This window comes from Anopheles gambiae, chromosome 2 (genome assembly GCF_943734735.2).
Source record: "Anopheles gambiae chromosome 2, idAnoGambNW_F1_1, whole genome shotgun sequence".
Classification (NCBI taxonomy): domain Eukaryota; kingdom Metazoa; phylum Arthropoda; class Insecta; order Diptera; family Culicidae; genus Anopheles; species Anopheles gambiae.
The window spans coordinates 56,065,864-56,087,011 of NC_064601.1; the positions used below are offsets into that span (position 1 = coordinate 56,065,864).

Here is a 21,148-nt window from a genome sequence, read left to right on the forward strand (position 1 = left end):
AGATAACACATATTGATAAGTTTATTAAAACCAAGTGAACAGTTGATCCTCTATTACGGTTGATAACCTGAAAAATCCGTTCTGGCATACTTTCTGTAAGATTTAGCAAAGACTGTACAGACAAGGTTCGCCAGGTATTTCTAATCGCTTCTTTCTGTACGATCTTTACGCTACGATGCTGCACGATCTTATAATGTTTCCCATCTTCATATACATTTCGAATTAACATGCTCTCGACGTTCTCGATGGTATTTAGATCAGAAGAGACGGCTGGCCAAGCCAATTTGCATTCTTTGCAGAATATCCTTTGTTTTCTTACTGACATGTACGTAACCATTATCTTGTTACAATACCAACTGGTAGGAGAAAGTAGGTAAAGACGGACACCTTAAAGAAAATGTTAAAAATCTTGAAATATATTAATACATCGACAATGAAAATGTGTATACTTTATCTTACACTCATGTTTTATCAGAAAATGTGTTGAAACTTTTAAGTTTCTATCGCTTTGTATGGTTGGAGGGAAGTTCCTACCGGTTGAAAACCGCTGTTTTAAATGATTGCCTATGATATTGAAGTACTGATCACTGTCCATTCATGTTGGTACAATCGCCAAATCATACTTCCCGTAGTATTCAAGTATTCGTAGTTTATCTAATCACATTGATCTTGGTAGGATGCCTGATGGAAGCCTGAGGGAGATCGTTTGTAACATTCTATTAAAAGTAACACGTGTTTGTGCTGACGTCTGATTTCATCTGATTTCTAAACGTTTTGCAGAAATATAATGTTATATCTTTTGTACACCTAAACATGGGTTCGATCTTTTCCAAAACAATATACCAAAAAAGTGTAAGAGTGTTGTTAATTTCTACAAGTCTTTTTCTTATAGAAACTGCTTAGTTGGTCGTGAAGTGCCTTGATTGATGGCTTAACAATAAAAAAAAATGTTCCTAAACTACAAACATATAGAGTCATGACTTTGAAAACATTCACGATTTTGTATGAGGTTGAAACTAAACCATGAGTTGTTTATTTTAAGAATTGTTCATCAAATATGTGTTGCTAACAAATTTTATCATAGGAAAGGGTATAACATAATTTTCATTGTTTTTTTTAACCATTTTACTAAAATTACGCGGAATTGAAAGCTCAGTTTCATCAAAATAACCATTTTTGATTTTCCTTCTATGAATATAACAGTTTTTGCAATTCTTATCTTTTTTATGCATAAATGCATACAGAGAAGGTAGGAACAAACCGACAAAGTTTTATGATGATGGACGATCTGACAATTCATAGAAAAACCTGCGAAGTTGAAAATCTCTTCATATTTCAAGAGTCCAGAATTAACTTACAAATAAATAGACCGCTCAAACGATCGCGGGCCAAACCAAAAGACCTCGCGGGCCATCAGTTTGACATCTCTGCTCTATAGCATGATACACATAACTAGAGCATAACTATAGTTATGAAGTTATGAAGTAACGGACGCGAAACAATTTACTGAACCAATATGATACAGCTCAAACCTAACATGTATGATCCAAAAACAAACCATTAAAAACATCGCCTACTAAAACTCGCTCAAACTCTTCTACAGCTTTGATACTTGGCGGAAGGGCCAGGGGGGGGGGGGGGGTGGAAGGGGAGCTAATTGCTGAAAATAATGTTAGTTTAATTAACTCGCCTGATCCTGAGGTGAACAATCGGTCACATTATGGCCCACACGTCATCCCCGTAGCTTTTGCCCTGGCATCCAATCGTATACCATTGGGCTGATCAGCATCCACAGGCAGAGGTTAATTGTGAGCGACAGGATGAGTAAAAACTAGTTTTCCGGCAGTTGTCCGACTCTGATTTTCCCCCCGCTCACCCCTCCCTTCCACTGTTTGCACACCGACACAACACATTGTGGGGGTAGCAGTTTCCTGCCAATTCCACCTTCTAGGAGTGTATCCCGATTCCACTAACTGCTCTGCGCTGTGGAACTGGGGTGACCCGGGGGATGGTCGCGGGTTGTGTTCGTACATGCTGTTAATTAGGGTTTTTGTTGCGGATTTTTGCGGTCTCCGTTTTGTGCCAGCGAGTTTAAGCTGGGATGTTTTTGGGGGCGTTACTAAACGGTAGGTTATCGCGTTCATAATTTGAAACAATCGCAAAACGAGCAAATTAATTAAAATGCCTAGCTTTAAGCGCCCTCGATCGAAAATACTTTTTTCATTGTGGTGCACGCTGTGCACATTTGTGGATAGGATACTAGTGCTATATTAGAAGCTCGTCCGTTCTTACCACAGTTTTTTTTTGTAACGACGATAACCAATAGGGCTTAGTACAGCAGTGGCTTATCTCCCATCCATAGCCCGGAAAACACTTGTTACCACCATTACCATTTGACAGAGTGCATACGAATGTAATCGGGTTTTTTTAATGCATGATACAGACAAATGTTTAACATCCTAAATCTGTGTTTTAAAGTTATATTGAACATACAATGAAAAAAGTTTGAATTTAGACATTGTGTCTGAATACTATTTTATGTTGGTGTCTCCTCCTACCAGAATGGGTTATAATGTAACGGTTTTTGTTCAAATGTGAACTACTTCTTTCTTAGTTCGTAAAACTCGTAAAACAATCTGAAAAAATGCTGTTAGAGTGTAATTACGCGAGTAAAGACGTTAGGTTTCCCAAAGTCGCTGGCTCTCAAATAGCCAGCTCAAACTCCATAGCTGATTTGGGGCTGTTTAACGAAAAATCGTTCCGATGTCTTACTTTGTGGGTGATTAAGACATGAAACGGTACTTGGTGGAACCATACAGCTTTTTAACAAGCACACAGTGCTCGTTGGAACTTTGCGGCTGATTAGCACTATCTGTAAGGTTAACGATGGAGCTTCAAGGCTTTGTAAGAATGTATACCGAACTTGGTGAAACTTTATAGCTTTACTTCATGCATGACATTGATACAAGGAGGCTCTTATCAAAGTGTCAAAGACAGACGCCGTCTCGTGGTTTGTGCTCCAGTTTGATTAGTTATTTGAAGTAGCAATATTAAGTGAAGTGGTTTTTCTTAACTGTAAATTATTTAAAATTTTGCGAACGTTATGAACATTTACAGTAAACACAAGTAAACACAAGTAAACATGCACACATTCAAGCAGCGATCTTTACCTTGTCAAAATTGGCTGCTTAAGCAATTTTGGCTATTTGGGCTTAGGCCAGATGCCTGAAATAGGGGTGTCACAAAAATTAATTCTAAAAAACAGATTTAATAAATTCCAAATATGCATAGAGAATATTCAAAGGAAGATGGCTGTACTTTTCACACAAAGTCCCAAATTCCAAGACAATCGGATTCCTAGAATCGTAAAAATAAGCAATCAAAATCGATTTGGCCACACGTGTAGCCGACTGGTTGAAATGTGGTTAAGATTATCTGCCAAGCGTTTGAAACATGAGCAGTATCGAGGAAATGGCATATTTTCTCAAAGCACATATTCAATCGATTGTTTTCAAAACTCTTTTTTACCATAAAATAGAGGGCAATCCAATCGGCAATCGGCTGGCCGGTTACGTAGTACAGTCGGCGACTCGTCATGGGTTCAAGCCCCGAATGAGTCATGCCCCCATACGTAGGATCCTGCTGTTGGTTACCAATAAGTCACTTAAAGCCAAGCCCTAATGGTACAGGCAGGCCTTCTCCCAAAGATGAAGACAGACGAATCCAGTTTTCCGAAGCAAGATTGCACGTACACAGTGACTCGTTTCCGAGAGCCTAGGGTATAGAAAGTGCTAAATAAAGAGGGACCTGCGCGGATCCAATGCCGACATTTGACCACATTGTCAAAAAAATAAATAACCTACATTAGCATGTTACTAGTTTGGCTCTACAACCAGTTTACCATTATGTTTTGGTAAAACTTAACAAGTTTTTATTAACTTCATGTTTTTTCCAATGAGAATATTTGAAATGTTCCATGAATTATATCGTTTTTTCTTATGACAATATACTCTGATAACCGTTATTTCAAATATCCCCCTCAGTACTCAATGTCATCATTGTATTGAACTGTCATTTCTCAACAGCACGGATGAACGGACAGCCGGATAAAGGGTACCGGGATAAACGGCGGTCCACTGTAGTTAGGTTACTTTTCATACAAATAACTGCAAATTAGATCGAAAACAGATTTTCACATTACTTGATCTTCGTATAACCAGAGAATTACTGGCGCCGATTAGCTCGTAGTATGCTTATTACAGTAATGACAATAAATGAAATATTGAATGTTGTACACCAAAAAAACGTTTGTTTCAGCTACACATTTGAAAGGTGGTCACGGGGGACTTGCCCCTCACGTGTTAATTCCCATCCTACGTTTGTTTGCAAATTACATCATCCACATTGTTGGAAACAACATTGCTGTGATTGATGAAGGAATCCATAAGTTTAAGTTGTTTAAAATAAAAAAAAATATAAAAAAATGATAGGCAATTAGTTTTTTTTAATTAAATAAATCCGGTCTCGTGGTACAGTTGTCAACTCATAAGACTTAACAACATGCCCGTCATGGGTTCAAGCCTGAAATGGATCGTGCCGCCATACGTAGGACTGACTATCCTGCTATGGGGGTTAATCCAAAAGTCACTGAAACCCAAGCCCATAAGTGGTACAGGCAGGTCTTGACCAACAACGGTTGTTAAGCCGCAAAAGAAGTAGAAGAAGAGTTCATTTTTAATCTATTTTGGCTACCATTTTGCATAACAAGGGTATCAAACCTTCAAACCTTACCCCTTGAATTTAAACAGTTTAATACAGTCAGTCAGTTTAATACAGTTTAAGACAGGTCAAGAAATTGTGTGTGTTTTTTTTTTTTCTACTATATCCATGGTCGATTCTGATATCAATTTTCCTTGCGCCTCTTGTTGTCGTGTTTTCTTTTTTCTTTTTTGCACTCTCAAAGACAGGACGAATTTGTATTTTGCCCAGAGCATACGAGGACCATTTACGAACAAAGTAACCCATTGCAACTAATGTGTCGTGAGTTAAAGGTTTTGATTGACCAATTCAAATTTAATAGTTCTATGTGAGTGTTGAAATACCGTTTTCGTCAACGTTTCCGTTTTGGTTAGTTAATTAGTAAAATCCGAACTCACTGATTGAACTTCGATTCCCAGGCAACTATTAAGTATGTGCTTTTTAGTTGACACGTTTTTCCATACAAACAATTTCTGAAATGTATCTCGGCAAGCCATGCGATTTTTGTGAATTATTCAAAAACCAGTTGTTTCATACAAATGCATGGTTTGTAATTGCTTTTTACGCATATTTATTTGGGGAAGGTATGTAAAGACGCACACTACGGGTAAGATGGACACTTCTCATAAATGCATGAAAAATGTAATTTTGGAATAATTTAATAATGCAGCATCCAAACTGCAAGTAAAACAACACATTTGAGAACCTTTAAGCATAATATATGCAACAATTGTTAAATCCACGTACAAAATAAATTTTCAATCGTGCGTACTCTTGCGGATCTAATTTGAATACTGCGGATCTTAAGCTATGTAATTTGTATTGTTTCTATTTTTGGAAGTTTTATTACATGAATGAATTCTCCTGATTATTAAGTAATTATTAAGCATTATTAAACATTATTAATGAATAGATTTCATCAAATACTGTTAATAAGGGTATTTGGAAGAAATATATACAGCAACTAGATAACGCATGGAAATAAACGAGAAACGGCATATCATTCAACATAGTAACCATTCGTTATACTACTACTCGCTCGACGCTGATAAGGCGCTTCACGAAATCCAATATCTCGTCACGACTTGGACAACATTAATCAATAAAAAAGGAGCACTGATATGAAATCGTTCAGGAATGGATGAGAGATTACAAATATCAAAAAGTTGAATTTTGATATGATGGAAAAAAGATCGACCAATTAACAAGTCCCCTAAAAATGCTGGGGTGACGGGCTTTCCGCGAAGTAATGTCCTAAAGGTAAGTTCTAGACTGTTGTTCTGTAAGCTGGAGCAATGTCAGCTATTAGTGCGCGATAATTCAATAATGATTTAGATTCTGCATTCTACGATATATTACAAACGGCACTTACAATTCCTAAATTCATGGCTGAATGAACCGTCATTACAATTAGCCTTGAATTGGTTTATGTGCGTACCAGGATGTGAAAAGCAAAAGGATATACTATAAACCTCTTCACTTTCCAACAATTTCTACAGATATCTTACCCTTCATGGTGTCCATTTTTCCCATATCAGTTGTCAAAATTCAAATTCGACGATTTCGGTGATTAACGAAATATCAAATACAATATCTAATATCTAAAGACATACTAAAAAATTAATTTAAAAAAAAAAACGTTTTAAATGCGATAAAAAGTGCCTTAAAACGATAGGTTTGTTTCATTACTTGCATTACTTCTTCTTCTTTTTGGCTCAACAACCTTTGTCGGTTAAGGTCTGTCTGTATCACTTGTGGGGTTGGTTCACATCTACCATTAGAATTAAAATTTGAATGAAAGGAGCGATGAAATTAACCTTATGTTTTTAAGACACTTTTTAGTGCATTAAAAATGTGTTTTTAAACTTGTTTTATTTTATATTTTTAAACTATCAGCCAACTATGTATCGAGCGTTCAATTAAAAAGCATGCGAACTAAAAAGCGTTCAACTTTTTAATTCTGACTGTACTTGTTAAGCTATTTTTGTACACCTGCGGAGATCCGACAATTAGGGTAACTGTACCAGTATTGGGCAGGTTAGTGCAGCAGTCTCACAAACATTGCTCGTATACATATAATTTTTATTATTTTTCATTTAAGTGACGTTATTTTGAACAATAAACAATCTTATTATGCTGTGCTATTTTTTATTTGCCGATTTAAATGTATGTTTTAGAGATATTGGTGAAAATGTAAACACTCTTTTTGGTCCTATTTTCAGCAGTTTTTTTTCCTATTTTCGGCAGGCTGTGCTCCTACTTTCGGCAACGCGAATACGGGTCGGTGTGCTAATGTGTTAATAAATGCAAATAGGTAGACAAAAATGTTTAAAGCAATTTTACACTCTTACTTTACTAAGATTGGTGTTAAAATGCACTAAAATTATTAATTTTATGTTGCCCATTCTGGTCATTTTGCTGGCAGTTTTTACAGTCTCTTTGATGTGAGTTACAAACATAGTATTGAAGCCTTGAAGAAATGAGACAGTACGATGGTTACAGAGTACGGCTCAGACTGGATCACAAATTATTATTTTTGTCTCAAGTTTTTGGATTATGTTTAGTGAAATTGGTGATATTTAATACAAGAAATGTCGTTTTACGTATTATGTCGTATTAACAAAATGCTCCTTTAAATACTGCAACCATAGAGTCTTTCTTACTTCACACTTTCATTGGTTTATTGTTCTGGTTCTCTTAATCAAAACCTGCCGAACTATTGGCTGACAGCAAATCTGCCGAAGTTTTTTGAACTCTGCACATTTTGTTTGATACTTTGAAAAATATGGAAGGAAATGATGTGAAACTTCGTATATGTATACAAATGAGCATATCACTACTTCAAAAATATGTTTTGAGACAGTTTTCGATGCATTTTTGAATGATTTTACGTTTTTAATTACACTGCCGAAAACTGGTACCCTACGTAACCAAATAAATTAAATTAAATATATGTTGTTAACTGCTAATGGGAAACATTCAAGTAAAAAATCAAACACATTATTAAATGATCCATTCACAGAAGACAGTTGTTCGTACTGTTCTTCCCTTTTTCTTTCTTGAATATGTGGTCTTGAAAATGTTGATAGATTAAATTAATTTCACTCACCATGTTTTAGAGTTTATTGCGCAAAACGTAAACAATTTGTCACAATCGGTTTGCAGAGTGGCCATATACAATCTATGACTATTTCAATACGTACTGTACGAAGGGGTTGCCCATGAAATTGCAATCTGAGTAAAAACGTTTTTTATGCCACATGTAAGTTATGCTCAGCTGTTTCATCTCTGAACATGTCCATCAACGTCCTGTGTGTTTTGTCGTCTTAAACGTTTTTTATGTCTTTTGCAACTATTCTATGCGGAAGCTGTCGGGGCAGAGTTTGAGGCGGAATTGCGAGATCATCGTCGAAGGTTTTAATGCGCAAATTTAATTGATCAATCAGTTTCGGTTGCATTAGGACTAAAGCTCTGGTGGTACCAGGCTTACATTATCGAAATAAGAGTGGCTCATTGCGCTTTTTGGAGAAAGTCGTTTTGTTGGATCGTAATGCATAAGTTCACAAAATAAAGTATGTGCATCGAGGTCGTGCTGCATCTCATTTGGAAGTGGTTGCGGTTCCCAGTAAGGGAAGGATTCTTTGTAATCCGATAAATGCGAAACGCCGGGCCATTTCGTTTCGTCAGGCGTACCCATTTGTCGAAATATCTTAAATAGTTGATCAATCTCGCTGTCTCCCGGGAAGAGCGGCCGTTTAAGAATCATCTCGGCAAAGATACATCCCAAACTCCAGGTGTCAACGCCAACGCAGTAAAATTTGGTTCCCAGCAGTATCTCTGGCGCACGGTACCAAAGCGTAACCACCTCGTGTGTATACACTCTAATAGGAAAGTTTACCGCTCGTGCCAATCCAAAATCAGCCAGTTTGATGTGTCCCTCCCGGTCGATTAGCAGATTTTGAGGTTTAAGATCCCGGTGGAGGATACGGTTCAAATGACAGTACGCGATGGCATCCAGCATTTGGTGCATGTAACTCTTTACAAGCATCGGCGTGAAACTACTTTTGTGACGATCTAGCATTTTCTTTAGATCCATGTCCAAATATTCAAATACCATGTAAATGCTCGCATCTATTATGACTACGTCGAAAAGCTCCACTATTGAATGATGCTTCAGATCTTTCAGCAAAGAAATTTCACGCATTGCCGTTGACGGTATACCTTCCGTTTCGCTGGAATAGCAAAGGTTTGAAATTAGGCTGGTGTGCGTGTTTGTGCGATCGTGGCAACTCACTTATCAAGCCGAATTCGTTTGAGTGCTACATAGTTTTGGGTCCGAATGTCTTTCGCCTTGTACACCACACCATAGGTACCTTCCCCGATTTTATCCACTCGATCGTATACACCTACCCTCTGCATCTTTTGAGCGTCCTCTATGTTGTATTTCAGCAGCATTACACTTTTAAAAGGTTTACGCGTCTCATCGAGAATACACAACGAAATTAAGGTACGAGCAAAACTTTTAAAGCGTAAACATTATGTCGAATTCTAACGTTTTCTTTGTTTTGTATGGGGTTTACGCGCCCAAAATTGACAGCAATGGACATAGGGTTTGAGCACAAGGCTGGACATCGTAGTTGACATTTATTCGAGCTGTCATTCGTGGTGCCCATGTAGCAATTAAACCCGACAAACAAATTCGAGCAGTATTTGAGCTCGCAAGTATTCCAAATGCAAGGAGTTTTGTGAGATTTCGCGCGTATCCCAGCCAGACAGCTTTCTGTTAATTTACCCATTCAAGCAGTTTTCTGTCTATCACAAGAGTGATTAACGAGTAATTAAGCGATTCGAATCGTTTGGTAGCGGCCCGCTAAATCTTGTGAGGTTTCGAAAAGTATCTTCTGTTCGAATTTTGTTAAAATTATCATTTCACCGTTTATTCCCCGTTAGTTGTCATAATTATCACTTTTTGTAGTTTTGTGGATTTTTCAAAAAGAAAAATAAACATTTAGGTCTAAAGTTAGCTACACGTAACGCTGCTCCAACTTTTCGCGAGGTGCTATAATTATAACTGCTTAAATTAGGAACGGAAAAATGGCCTACCCTAACAACCTGCTTTCACGCGAGGTTACTGACGCTATTTAATTTATTTATTATTATGGTATCGAGCCTCCATGGCCTACATACACAATTACAACTACAGTAGAACGTCGATTATCCGGGGACGGATTAACCGGCGGGTGGCTTAACCGTGCGCATAAATCTGACAGCTGATCATACGGCGAAAGTTTGCAGCGATAATCAATTGGGTAACCAGTTTCTTGTGCAGCTCGGTAGTGTCTAGCGGTATTTTCTAAATTCATTTTTGTTCATGAACAGTTGTTAAACCTACAGTTATTGATTAAAATAATATTCTACTAACGATTAATCGATTGATTCTAGGTGAATTAATAATAAAACTAGTGAATTTTGTATGTTTTATATGCGTTTGACATTTCTTGGACCATTATCCGTGCAAATCGATTAACCGGCAACCGTCCGGTCCCGAGCTGCCCGGATAATCGACGCTCTACTGTAATTACAACTACAGGCGGTCCCCGAGATACACGGTACCTCTTATACGCGGATTCGGAGATACGCGGTTTTCAAAATTTGACAATTCTTTGAGCAAATTGTACTGATTTGACACATCAATTTCAAATGGCCAAATAATTTCCGTTTTGATCGAATGTTAAAAACTATTTCAAAAGGTTTAAAACAGTTATATTCAGTCAGAATTGTTATGAACTGTGTTCCTTGCACTGTACTTAAACACTTATTACCCAAGTGCCACAAATCCACTAAACGACCACTAAACGGCTTCTAAACGACTAAAGTTCTCTACCTAAACGGAATATAGAAAGACTTCGTTTAGCAGACGGCAAACGACTCATGCATTCTAAAAATAGCAAAAAAGCTGGTGGCGCTCTCTGTTGATGGGATACCCCAACTAGTTGAGCATCATCGTTTGGAGGAGAGCTTTCTCATTTCCTCTGTACTGTTGTATGGTTTCGCATTGAAGTTATGCATCGCTAGAACTAGAACGGCGATACGATTGTTTAAATACTAAACTCCAACAGAAACCACCAGCACTGAAGCAAGTGAGATTTGAGTAATGGTCGTTGGTGTTGATACCCGTGTATCTGACCACACGACCATTCTTATAGATTTTTGCTCAGAAAGTTAGAAGGCTATATAGGTCATGATAAGATGAAACTTGTCGAAACACATTGCAAGAAAAGGATAGCAATATAATGATGAGTTGTAATACGCCATCTATTGATCAAACCAATGAAGCTGAGGAGCTTTCATTTTTTTCTATGGATATTCAATTTTCCAGTCGTTTAAGCTTAATCTGTGGCGCTTGGGTACTTTATTCACATATATTAAAACATACATAATAAATATTGATGAAACGTACAACACTTTAAAACGTAGGCCGCGCGCCAGCCGCACCGAGCGCCCCTGCCGAGAGCTCCTGCTCGATCGGCCTTCGTACACACTCTGCTCAACGCTCGGCACACACTAAGCCTTGCGCGCTTAGTGTGTGCGACAGTGTGCGTGTACACACTGTCGTTCCCCTGGACGTTGACCGGTGGTAGCGCAACTGCCACGGCAAGTCCAGGGGTCGGCACGCACGGCTGCCCACATCAAGAATCATATCAAATAATTCATAAAGTGACTAAAACCGCCCCCTACTTGCAAAATTACACGAAAATTTGTTATATTTTAGCAGGAAATCACGAGATTCGACTTACGCGGAAATTCGAGATACGCGGTATTTTGCGGCCGTTTTCGGTCCCCATTAACCGTGTATCTCGGGGACCGCCTGTATGAAGTTGTCGCGAGTGCGAGGCCTCATGCAAACTCGAGTGCAGGCTACTCGAATTTATTTTTCGTAGGTTGAGGAAATAAACAGAATGTTTATTGGGAACGCACTTCAAACATCTGTTCAATTTGTCAGCAATGACAATAATAAACATAGAAGCTGTTTGCGAAAGACGGCTTTCCTGCATGTTGTTTGTTGTGTTTTCAAAATTTACTTCCAAATGGAACCTCTCTACTTAAAAGCATGCCGAATGTGCATGTGCTATAGACATCTTAAACCATTGGATTCGGAAATGGTACGAAAAATAGGATCCTGCTTCGGTATAATGGTAAATAAACTGTGCGAGGACCGTGTTTACCTCTACATAGCCGGTAATGAAATTGTTCGCATTTTTAGATCAACCTTGAGGATAGAACGTTACCCCTCGGTATCTGTCGAAAATGTACAAAAAAAGTTATCCAGGCCAAGAAATATCGCGATTTCTATCTGTCAGTGCAGACGAAGTTGTTTGTAAAACGCTCAAACCACTTTCTTCGTATAGACCGACAACCATTGGTTGAAGTTATTTTGAGGCGGAATGAATCTCCACGATACATCTATCCTTCGGGCCGGCGAGTACAAGACAGAATGCGGGAGGAAAAGCGAACAAAAGCCCGACCAAGCTCGGAAAGCAAAACAGACCCTCAGAACAATGCATCTGGAAACAATAATGCTTCAGTGAATAGATTACAATCTCCTACCACTTCTTCTGCCATTGCAACAAGCCATTGTCCCCCAGAAGTAGAATCGACTGCTGTTCCTCGTCAACGTACAACCTCAACTGATGAAGTTGCTAACCAAAGCCATTCGCCTTCCCCTGTACTTAATTTTTCAAATTCAAATGCTCCGCCTCCCGCTGCTATTACATTAGTTGTAACCACACCTGAGGAGGTGACAATGAACGGTTTGGACGATCCAGCAGTTAAGGAGGATTTCGAAGCAACCGAACACGATAACAATTCGGAAAAAGAATCTTTTTCTATTGAAAAATTGGAAACAGAATCAGACATCCAATCGCAAGATGATACGGAAAATGTTGATGATTCGGCCACGTTTTATGAGGAGCAGAAAATCTATCCCACCGAAGAGTTGGAGGAAGTACTTCAAGATCAAAACATGGAAGATCCCGAGGAACATATGGAAGCAGAGTACCTTAATCAACACGAGCTTAGCGCTGGGGATGGCTTAGATTCGGAACACCATCTGACACAGGAACAGTACGATTCGACTGAAATAGAAGTGCTAGAGGCAAGTGAAGCAATTGAATCCGTCATTCCCGGCAATGAAAATACTGGTTATAATGTTCAAGATACACGGCGACGCAGGCGAAGTAAAATCTCGGGTAGAGAACTTTACAAGTCGCTGCTGACTGAATGCAACATATGCGGTAAAATGATTGAACGCAACCGCTTAGAGGGGCACATCAATCGACATTCGGGACGTCGCCCGTATGCGTGCCACATAGAAGGATGTTCTTCGCGGTTTCACTGTAAGCATGCCTGCCGTTTGCACGTTCGCTGTCGGCATGGATCGGAATCGTTCACATGTACCGAATGTGGAAAGGTATACAAAGCGCGGCGCGATTTACTGGGACACATCAGAGAAACCCATGTTGAGCCGAGATTTCAATGTGACGTTTGTGGGAAAAAATTTACAACCAGGTAAAGACTAACAATATCGAACATGTGTATACATGTGTTTAATTTTGATCACTTTTTGATTTTCAATTTTTGCTCGTTAGGTCTCGACTGAAGCAGCATAGCTTTTATCACACAGGAGAGAGGAACTATCCGTGCCGTGTGTGCGAGATGCGCTTTTTCAGCAATTTTCAGCTCAAAGTTCATATGAGAACACATACAAAATCTTTCCCATACAAGTGTTCCGTTTGCAACAAGCGCTTTCGTTATCGTCACATGGCAAAAGAACACATTGTAAAAGATCATGGGATAGATATCTCGTTGCAAAAGGATTGGGTCATACAGTACCCTGAACCAGATCCGGAGGAAGTGGAGGTGATAAACGAAGAGGAAAACATCATTCAATACAACATTCAGCGTCTCGAGGAAACAGAAGATGAAGATAATACGCTGGGGGAAGGTGCAGATTCGGCCACCGTATCTTTGAAAATCGATAATACAGACGAATACCAGATTCCAACCAGCATGAACAGTTCCGAAAGGACAGCTAATAAGGAAGCAGGTATGATGCGTTAAGGATAAAATTTGAAAAACAAGTTATTTAAAAATATTATTGATGTAAAACATAAGTATAAAATTTTTAAAATCACAAAAACTTATATTTTTACAAAATATACAATTATATTGTATAGTATAGTATAGTATAGTACAGGAAAGTAAAGATGTATCCCAATTTTAAGTATTGATTTAAAAAATTCAAACAATTTATAGTAAAAACATCACTCACACCTATAATTCATAGCATCTCGAGTTTCTTGCAAGGTTGAGTGCTGATGATTCTAGATGAACAATGCTTCACTGTATATGAATAATGAGTCTAATACTATCACTTCGTGATATCACAATCGAAAACTCTCAGGGCATTTTGCTACCACCAAAAGTCTACGCCCATCCATCTTCTGCAAGTCAACTCAGATCCTGGCATACACTGATGATATAGACATCATTGGTATGCGGCTCTCCGATGTACGATGGGATCGAGCAGGCGGCAGAGCACCTCAGATTGCAGATAAACGAGGCAAAGACCAAACTGATGGTGGCAACATCAGCGGCCCTACCAATAACTAATCCAACCCTACGTAGGCGTGACGTTCAGATAGGTGAATGCACTTTTGAAGTTGTCCCAGAATTCACCCGTATGTGTGGAAAGATAATGCAGGAGCCGCTATAAAGAGGGGCTATACGAGATGTACGGCGAGCCCATTGTCCTGCAGCGTATCAAGCTTGCCAGGCGGCTGTGGGCAGGCCATTTTGAACGCATATAAACGGACGACCCAGCCCGTAAAGTCTTTAGGCCGTCCACAAGGACAGAGGAAGTGTGGTAGGTCCAAACTGAGGTGGCAAGATAGCGTAGAGGCGTCCACCATTAAGGCCAGGATAATGGACTGGCAGACGAAGGCGCGAGACCGTGAGCGGTTTCGGACACTCCTGAGGCAGGCCTAGACCAAAGCGGTTATAGCGTCGGATAAGTAAGTAAAATCACTTAGACATATAGTTTTAAATTAAGCAAGAACTTCTCTTTTAACAACATCACGTCATTTTAATGTAACAGAAAGTAATTGAAATTCTTCTTCTTCTTTGGCTCAACAACCGTTGTCGGTCAAGGCCTGCCTGTACCACTAGTGGGCTTTGGCTTTCAGTGACTAATTGATTTCCCCCCATAGCAAGATAGTCAATCCTACGTATGGCGGCACGGTCTATTTGGGGATCGAACCCATGACGGGCATGTTGTTAAGTCGTACGAGCTGACGACTCTACTACGAGACCGGCTCTAATTGAAATTAACTTGTCTTAATTTCATAAACGATTAATATAATTCATAGACCAGGGAATATAAGGGAAGGCAGGTAAAGACGGACACGTTAATGAAAATGACAAAAATCTAAGGATGTACATAAGCAACTACCATGGAAATGTGCATACTCTATGTTACACTCATGTTTTATCAGGAAATATGTTGATACTTGTAAGTTTTTATCGAATTTTATGTTTTTTTTTCATGAATTAAAAACATGTTTTTTCGTACAGTTTTACAATGTTCGGGTAAAACTGACACTTGATATGGGATTAATGGACACCATGAAGGGTAAGATCACTTGTACAAAACGTTGGAAATTGAAAAGGTTTATAATATTTTAACATATCGCATTGCTTTCCACGTCTTGGTACATACATAAACCAATTCTTAGCCAATGACAACGACGGTTCATTCAGCCGTGAATTTAGGAATTGTAAGCACCGCTTGCAACATATCGTAGAATGCAAAATCTAAGACATTTTTTAAATATCGGGCACTAACAGCTGACAGCTTCTCCAGCTTACAGAACAACAAACTAGAATTTCCCTTTAGGAAATTACTTCGCGGAGAGCTCCATGCTTTTTCTAGTTGCTGGATGGTTTATCCTTATTTAAGGTATTTGATGAGATCTGTTCATCGCCAGTTGTTTTAAGAAGTAAATTAAATAAACAAATCTGGTGTCCATCTTTCTCTACGACAGAGTGTCCGTCTTTCCCGCTTTGGTGTCAGGATGTTAAAAAGAAACAAGATTGGTTTGGTGTTAAAAAGAAACAACGACCAGCTGAAAACAAGATTTTTTATTTATTTCATTCTCGTTCTTTCGCCAGTTGTTTGCTTAATAATCACGATACATTAAAAGATTGGAGCTTAAGATCTGCAGTAGTATAATTAGAACGATCAGGGACCACACGATTGAATTATTCTAAAATTATTTTTTTCATGAATTATTGAGAAGTGTCCATCTTACCCGTAGTGTCCGTCTTCGTTTGCATTTTTCGTTTGCATCTGAGACATTACATTCGATTTCACACGCTAAAAAATGGTATTACTTGGTTATATTGGTGCACCTGAAACACTCCAATAAAGTGTTTATGTACCACGTCAAACATCCAGATTTCGTCCTTTGTTGCTTGTAGATCATCAAAATGCTCGTTATGCTTTTCACGATCCTATCAACTGTATGTCCCAGTTTTTTAAAATAAAATGTTTAATATTTGACCGCATTACCCGACCAAACCTGCACATTCTTCTTCTCTTTGGCGTAACGACCTACGTGGTCATTTCGTCTTGTTGAGACTTCCAAGATTTAGTCGGATATTCCTGCCTTGCTATGGGGAGACGGTCCGGTTTAAATCGATTCCGCTTTCCAAATTTAACGCAGCTACTGCAAAATCCAAACATAGCTGAAAACGATTCAGTCGTAGTTGAAAACGATTCAGACGTAATTGATTGCGATCCATTCTCATGGATTGTGATTCATAGCAACTGGATGAAGATTCAAAGGAAAGTGAGAACAGGAGAAATTATCTAGGTATGTTTTGACTTGACTTCAATGAATGGTTTGAGGGGCTTCAAAACTGAGCACTTAGAGCAGAGTAGTATTAGTGTATATTTATCTTTACTGAACTGATAATATAACTAAAATTTAAAACCATTATTAATCCAATTTATGCTGATAAGTTGATTCGAAATACAAATACTGGCAGAAACTAAAATATGAAATAGGAGTTTTTGGGAAAAATAGAGAATTTTTTCCCATTTGAAGATGTAAGCTAGTTTTACAGTTAAGTTTATAAGTATTAGTTAAGCTATTTGTCTAGACCTGCGGAGGTCCGACAATAGATCCAATTATATTAAATTAAATGATGCTAACTAAAACATATTATTGCATAACATTCATAAATGCTTCAAAATAAGTTTATGAGCGGTGGGAAAGCGTGGCGTCAAAATTCCCCCAAAAAAATAAAACTCTCCACCATTTGAAAACCGCTGCTCTAGAATTTGTGTTTTTAAATCATATGTAATATTTTTCTCCAATTTAAAGAGATATTTCAAAAATCTAACAACATTTAATTTAAATGTTTTAACTTAATTTTATCATTATTCTTTATTCTGAAAATCACTCGTTACATCACATAATAACACATTTAACATATAAATGCCATTTAATATAATCCTGCCTTTTTCATAATCTTAGTCCACCTCCTCTACCGTGGGACCCGTGCGTCCGCCGAACCCGCCAGCCTGCTGGCCACAGCTAGTCGGGGATGGACCGGCTCCCGATTGCTGATGCAACTTCGTCATGATCGGACTGCAAGCCCGCGTCAGCTCCTGCATTTTGTGATCGTACTCTTCCTTCTCTGCCATACTGTTGCCGTCGATCCAGCGCAGTGTCTCGTTGCACCGTTCCTCGATAGTTTTGCGATCGCCTTCGCTCAGTTTCGAGCCGGCTGATTCTAGCGTTTGCTTGAGACTGAAACAGTACGCCTCGAGCTGATTGCGAGCCGCGACTCGCTCCCGTTGCTTTTCATCCTCCTCGCGGAATTTCTCCGCCTCGGCCAGCATGCGATCGATATCCGCCTGCGACAAGCGGCCCTTGTCGTTCTTGATCGTGATGTTTTTCTCCTTGCCGGTGCTCATTTCCTTCGCCGATACGTTCAGAATACCGTTGGCGTCCAGATCAAAGGTTACCTCAATCTTTGGCACACCGCGCGGTGCCGGCGGAATGCCTGATAGGTCGAACTGGCCCAGCAGATTGTTGTCCTTTGTCATGGCTCTCTCGCCCTCAAACACCTGAATCGACACTCCCGGCTGGTTGTCCGCGTAGGTCGAGAAGGTCTGCGTCTGTTTGCACGGAATGCGCGAATTTCGCTCGATCAGCTTCGTCATCACTCCGCCGGCCGTTTCGATTCCGAGCGACAACGGAGCCACATCGACCAACAATACATCTTGGATCTTTTCGTCCTTGTCTCCACTAAGAATAGCCGCCTGGACGGCCGCACCGTATGCTACCGCCTCATCCGGGTTGATCGACAGGTTCAGCGATTTGCCGCAGAAGAAGTTCTGCAACAGCGACTGCACCTTCGGGATGCGGGTCGATCCACCTACCAGCACGATGTCGTGAATGGAGCTCTTGTCCATCTTTGCATCCGACAGGGCCTTCTCCACCGGTTGCAGTGTCGAGCGGAACAGATCAGAGCACAGCTCCTCGAATCGTGCTCGGCTGATCTTTGTGTAGTAGTCGATTCCGTCCATGAGGGCATCGATCTCGATCGTGGCCTCCGTGCTGGACGAAAGCGTCCGCTTCGCTCGCTCGCATGCCGTCCTCAAGCGTCGCAGTGCTCTGGCGTTCTTGGACACGTCCTTCTTGAACTTGCGTTTGAACTCCTCCACGAAATGGCCCACCATTCGGTTGTCGAAGTCTTCGCCTCCCAGGTGTGTGTCACCGGCAGTGGCTCGTACCTCGAACAGAGAGCCCTCGTCGATCGTCAAAATGGACACGTCGAACGTTCCTCCGCCGAGATCGAAGATCAACACGTTGCGCTCGCCCTTCAGGTTCTTGTCCAAACCGTAAGCCAATGCGGCCGCCGTCGGTTCGTTGATGATTCGCATCACATTCAGGCCCGCGATCGCACCGGCATCCTTCGTGGCCTGTCGCTGGCTGTCATTGAAGTACGCTGGAACCGTGATGACCGCATTCTTCACAGAGTGTCCCAGGTATGCTTCGGCCGTTTCCTTCATTTTCGTCAGCACCATCGAGCTGACTTCCTCTGGTGCAAACGTCTTGCGTTCTCCTTTGAATTCCACCTGAATCTTCGGCTTGCCGCAGTCGTTGACCACCTTGAACGGCCAGTGCTTGATATCGGCCTGAATCTTAGGGTCGTCATACCGGCGTCCGATCAGTCGCTTGGCATCGAACACTGTATTTGTGGGGTTCATGGCCACCTGGTTCTTGGCCGCGTCACCGATGAGGCGCTCCGTGTCCGAAAACGCAACATAGCTCGGTGTGGTTCTGTTGCCCTGGTCGTTGGCAATAATCTCCACCTTGCCGTGCTGAAACACTCCCACGCACGAATAGGTCGTGCCCAGATCGATTCCAATTGCAGAAGGCATCTTGTCAATGATGTGTCTATTATACTGTATGCACTGAAATTCTTCACTGATAGCGCAGAAAAACTGTTCACGTTTGTGTATCTTGAGTGATAATTCACTATTTCAATTTGTTTGGTTCACCACGTTCTAGTTCACGATAGCTCGCTCTTTACTCGTTGCTTGTTATTTTCTGAATGACGCTCACTGCTCGAAACACGGCTATATATATCAAACCATACAATTTCTAGAATGCTCCACAAGCTACTCGATCCTACTCGAACCTACTCGAGTCACATCGAGTGTGTGCTCGATTGCACGCGATACTGCACGAACATGAGCTCGAATCATCTAGCAGTGGGTCTTGGCTGTGCTAAGCTGCTCTCGCGTTACATTTTGTCTCGGCTATTGTGTACGATGAGCGACAACTGCGTACCGCTACGGTTTGCAGCTATGGCCATTCCTTTGGTAACCCTCACCGTAAAGGATATTATTTTTTAGCTGATTTTCAGTACACCCACTGATTTTTTTATTTAAAATTTTAATTTTACTTTTACGCCCATTCTTCCCATTGCGTAGTTGAAAATTTTGATAAAAAACAATTCATGTATTTTATTTATTCATTTTAACCCATTCAGTGATTTTCCGGAGTGAGACTCTTGCTGTTCTTTTGTTCTGCGTTTCGCGTGGGGGAGGGGGAAGGAAATAAACAAAGATAATGGCATATTTTGCAAATCAGTTTTTGTGTAAACCAACGGTTTGCAGAAAGAGTCCAAGTTATTTTCTTTTATTATCTTTTTGTCATTATTTCATTATGGGTGTGTGCTTTTTCCAAAAATTGTGAGCTCGGATGACCTAAAGGCATCAATACCAAAATCCAAACCGATTTTAATGGTTAATACGAGAGCCATGGCTAAGAAAAATAACGCGCAAACTAATATAAACAAACGCAACAACAGGGACTGATCACCCCGCGATGTGGAAAACAGATAGACCTTCAAAAGTGAGAAAGGTATTGAAAATATGTACACAGAGAAATAAGAACAACGTTGAATTCATAATATACAACCAATCATATGGTAAAGCACTAGAGTTTGCTGTTCTAGAAATGTGCAAAATCGCGAAGCAATATAGAAGAAACAAGCTAGCATGGTCAAAAGAAGACCATTTATTCAAAGAATATTCCCAACAAACTATTAAGGAAATCGCCAACAGAGCCATTACCAAGTTTGAAATAATTCTGTTTACTCCAACTAGATGGATGACAACAGAATTTCAGATTATCATATGACCCCTTCGGGAGGCCAGTACAGACTGTACCAGAAAATAAGGGAAAAAACAAATGGAAAAATATGAAAGATGATTTCAAGAAATACGTAAGAAATTGTAAGGCATGTTTAAGTTAATAAGACGACTAGACATACTAACGAAGAAACAGTTGTAACTACAAGACCGACAAAATCTTTTGACAAAATTTCAATCAACAACAGTAGGACGATTAACAAAAACTAACAAAAACAACAGGTATGCAATAACCATACAATGTGACTTAACAAAATACATCGTAGTAACACCTATCCATAACAAAAAAGCAAATACTATAGCAAGAGCATTGGTAGAAAACATCATTCTTATCATTCTTCCTCAAGGGAGTATATTAGGACCTTTACTATTTATTATATTTATTAACGATGTCGTGTTTGCTATTCCTCATGTTAAATTGTTATTATATGCTGACGATCTACAAATGTTCCTACCTGTTAAATATTCTGACGACTGTGAAATGTTACAAAACTCGTTAAACTATTTTTCTGCATGGTGTTTTAATAATGAAATGTTACTTAATGTTAGCAAATGTAGTTGTATTACATTCTCAAAGAAAAAAAATCCTATTATTTA

The 21,148-nt window shown here is 39.7% G+C and overlaps 4 protein-coding genes across 5 annotated transcripts in view; 1 reads left to right on the forward strand and 3 right to left on the reverse strand.

Moving 5' to 3' along the window:
* LOC5667792 (uncharacterized) overlaps nt 1-8,008 on the reverse strand; it is a 123,685-nt gene extending 115,677 nt beyond the window's left edge. Inside the window, exon 1 of one of the 2 annotated variants that reach the window (XM_061642663.1) lies at nt 7,868-8,008. Coding sequence is in view for 1 of the 2 variants with exons in the window: in XM_061642661.1 (XP_061498645.1) it covers nt 6,267-6,291 (25 nt within the window). In the remaining variant the exon portion in view is untranslated. Of the gene's footprint in view, nt 1-6,266; nt 6,366-7,867 lie in introns of those variants that run through there. The other variant, XM_061642661.1, reaches the window with a different exon arrangement.
* Nucleotides 7,854-9,367, reverse strand: LOC3291042 (cyclin-dependent kinase 2). Its single transcript, XM_562342.5, has 2 exons — nt 9,053-9,367; nt 7,854-8,990 (listed from the first exon to the last, which is right to left on the reverse strand). The coding sequence occupies exons 1-2, from the start codon at nt 9,211-9,213 to the stop codon at nt 8,222-8,224; spliced, it is 930 nt and encodes a 309-aa protein (XP_562342.4). The 5' UTR covers nt 9,214-9,367; the 3' UTR covers nt 7,854-8,221.
* Nucleotides 9,368-11,748: 2,381 nt separating this feature from the next.
* LOC3291040 (zinc finger protein 37) lies at nt 11,749-17,151 on the forward strand. Its single transcript, XM_061641009.1, has 4 exons — nt 11,749-11,954; nt 12,023-13,326; nt 13,407-13,864; nt 14,222-17,151. Exons 1-4 carry the CDS (start codon nt 11,847-11,849, stop codon nt 14,428-14,430), a joined length of 2,079 nt encoding a protein of 692 aa, XP_061496993.1. The 5' UTR covers nt 11,749-11,846; the 3' UTR covers nt 14,431-17,151.
* An 82-nt stretch (nt 17,152-17,233) lies between these two features.
* On the reverse strand, nt 17,234-19,696 carry LOC4397608 (heat shock protein 70 A1). Its single transcript, XM_001230284.2, has one exon. The coding sequence runs from the start codon at nt 19,271-19,273 to the stop codon at nt 17,354-17,356; it is 1,920 nt and encodes a 639-aa protein (XP_001230285.2). The 5' UTR covers nt 19,274-19,696; the 3' UTR covers nt 17,234-17,353.
* Nucleotides 19,697-21,148: the final 1,452 nt, after the last annotated feature.

Bases quoted from the DNA above. Each gene is read 5' to 3' on its own strand.
- LOC3291042 (XM_562342.5), bottom strand. From the start codon at position 9,213: ATGCTGCTGAAATACAACATAGAGGACGCTCAAAAGATGCAGAGGGTA. The intron at 8,991-9,052 runs GTGAGTTGCCAC...TTGCTATTCCAG, and splicing joins AAACGAATTCGGCTTGATAA to CGAAACGGAAGGTATACCGT.
- LOC4397608 (XM_001230284.2), bottom strand. From the start codon at position 19,273: ATGCCTTCTGCAATTGGAATCGATCTGGGCACGACCTATTCGTGCGTG.
- LOC3291040 (XM_061641009.1), top strand. From the start codon at position 11,847: ATGGAACCTCTCTACTTAAAAGCATGCCGAATGTGCATGTGCTATAGA. The intron at 11,955-12,022 runs GTAAATAAACTG...TCGCATTTTTAG, and splicing joins GATCCTGCTTCGGTATAATG to ATCAACCTTGAGGATAGAAC. The intron at 13,327-13,406 runs GTAAAGACTAAC...TTTGCTCGTTAG, and splicing joins GGGAAAAAATTTACAACCAG to GTCTCGACTGAAGCAGCATA.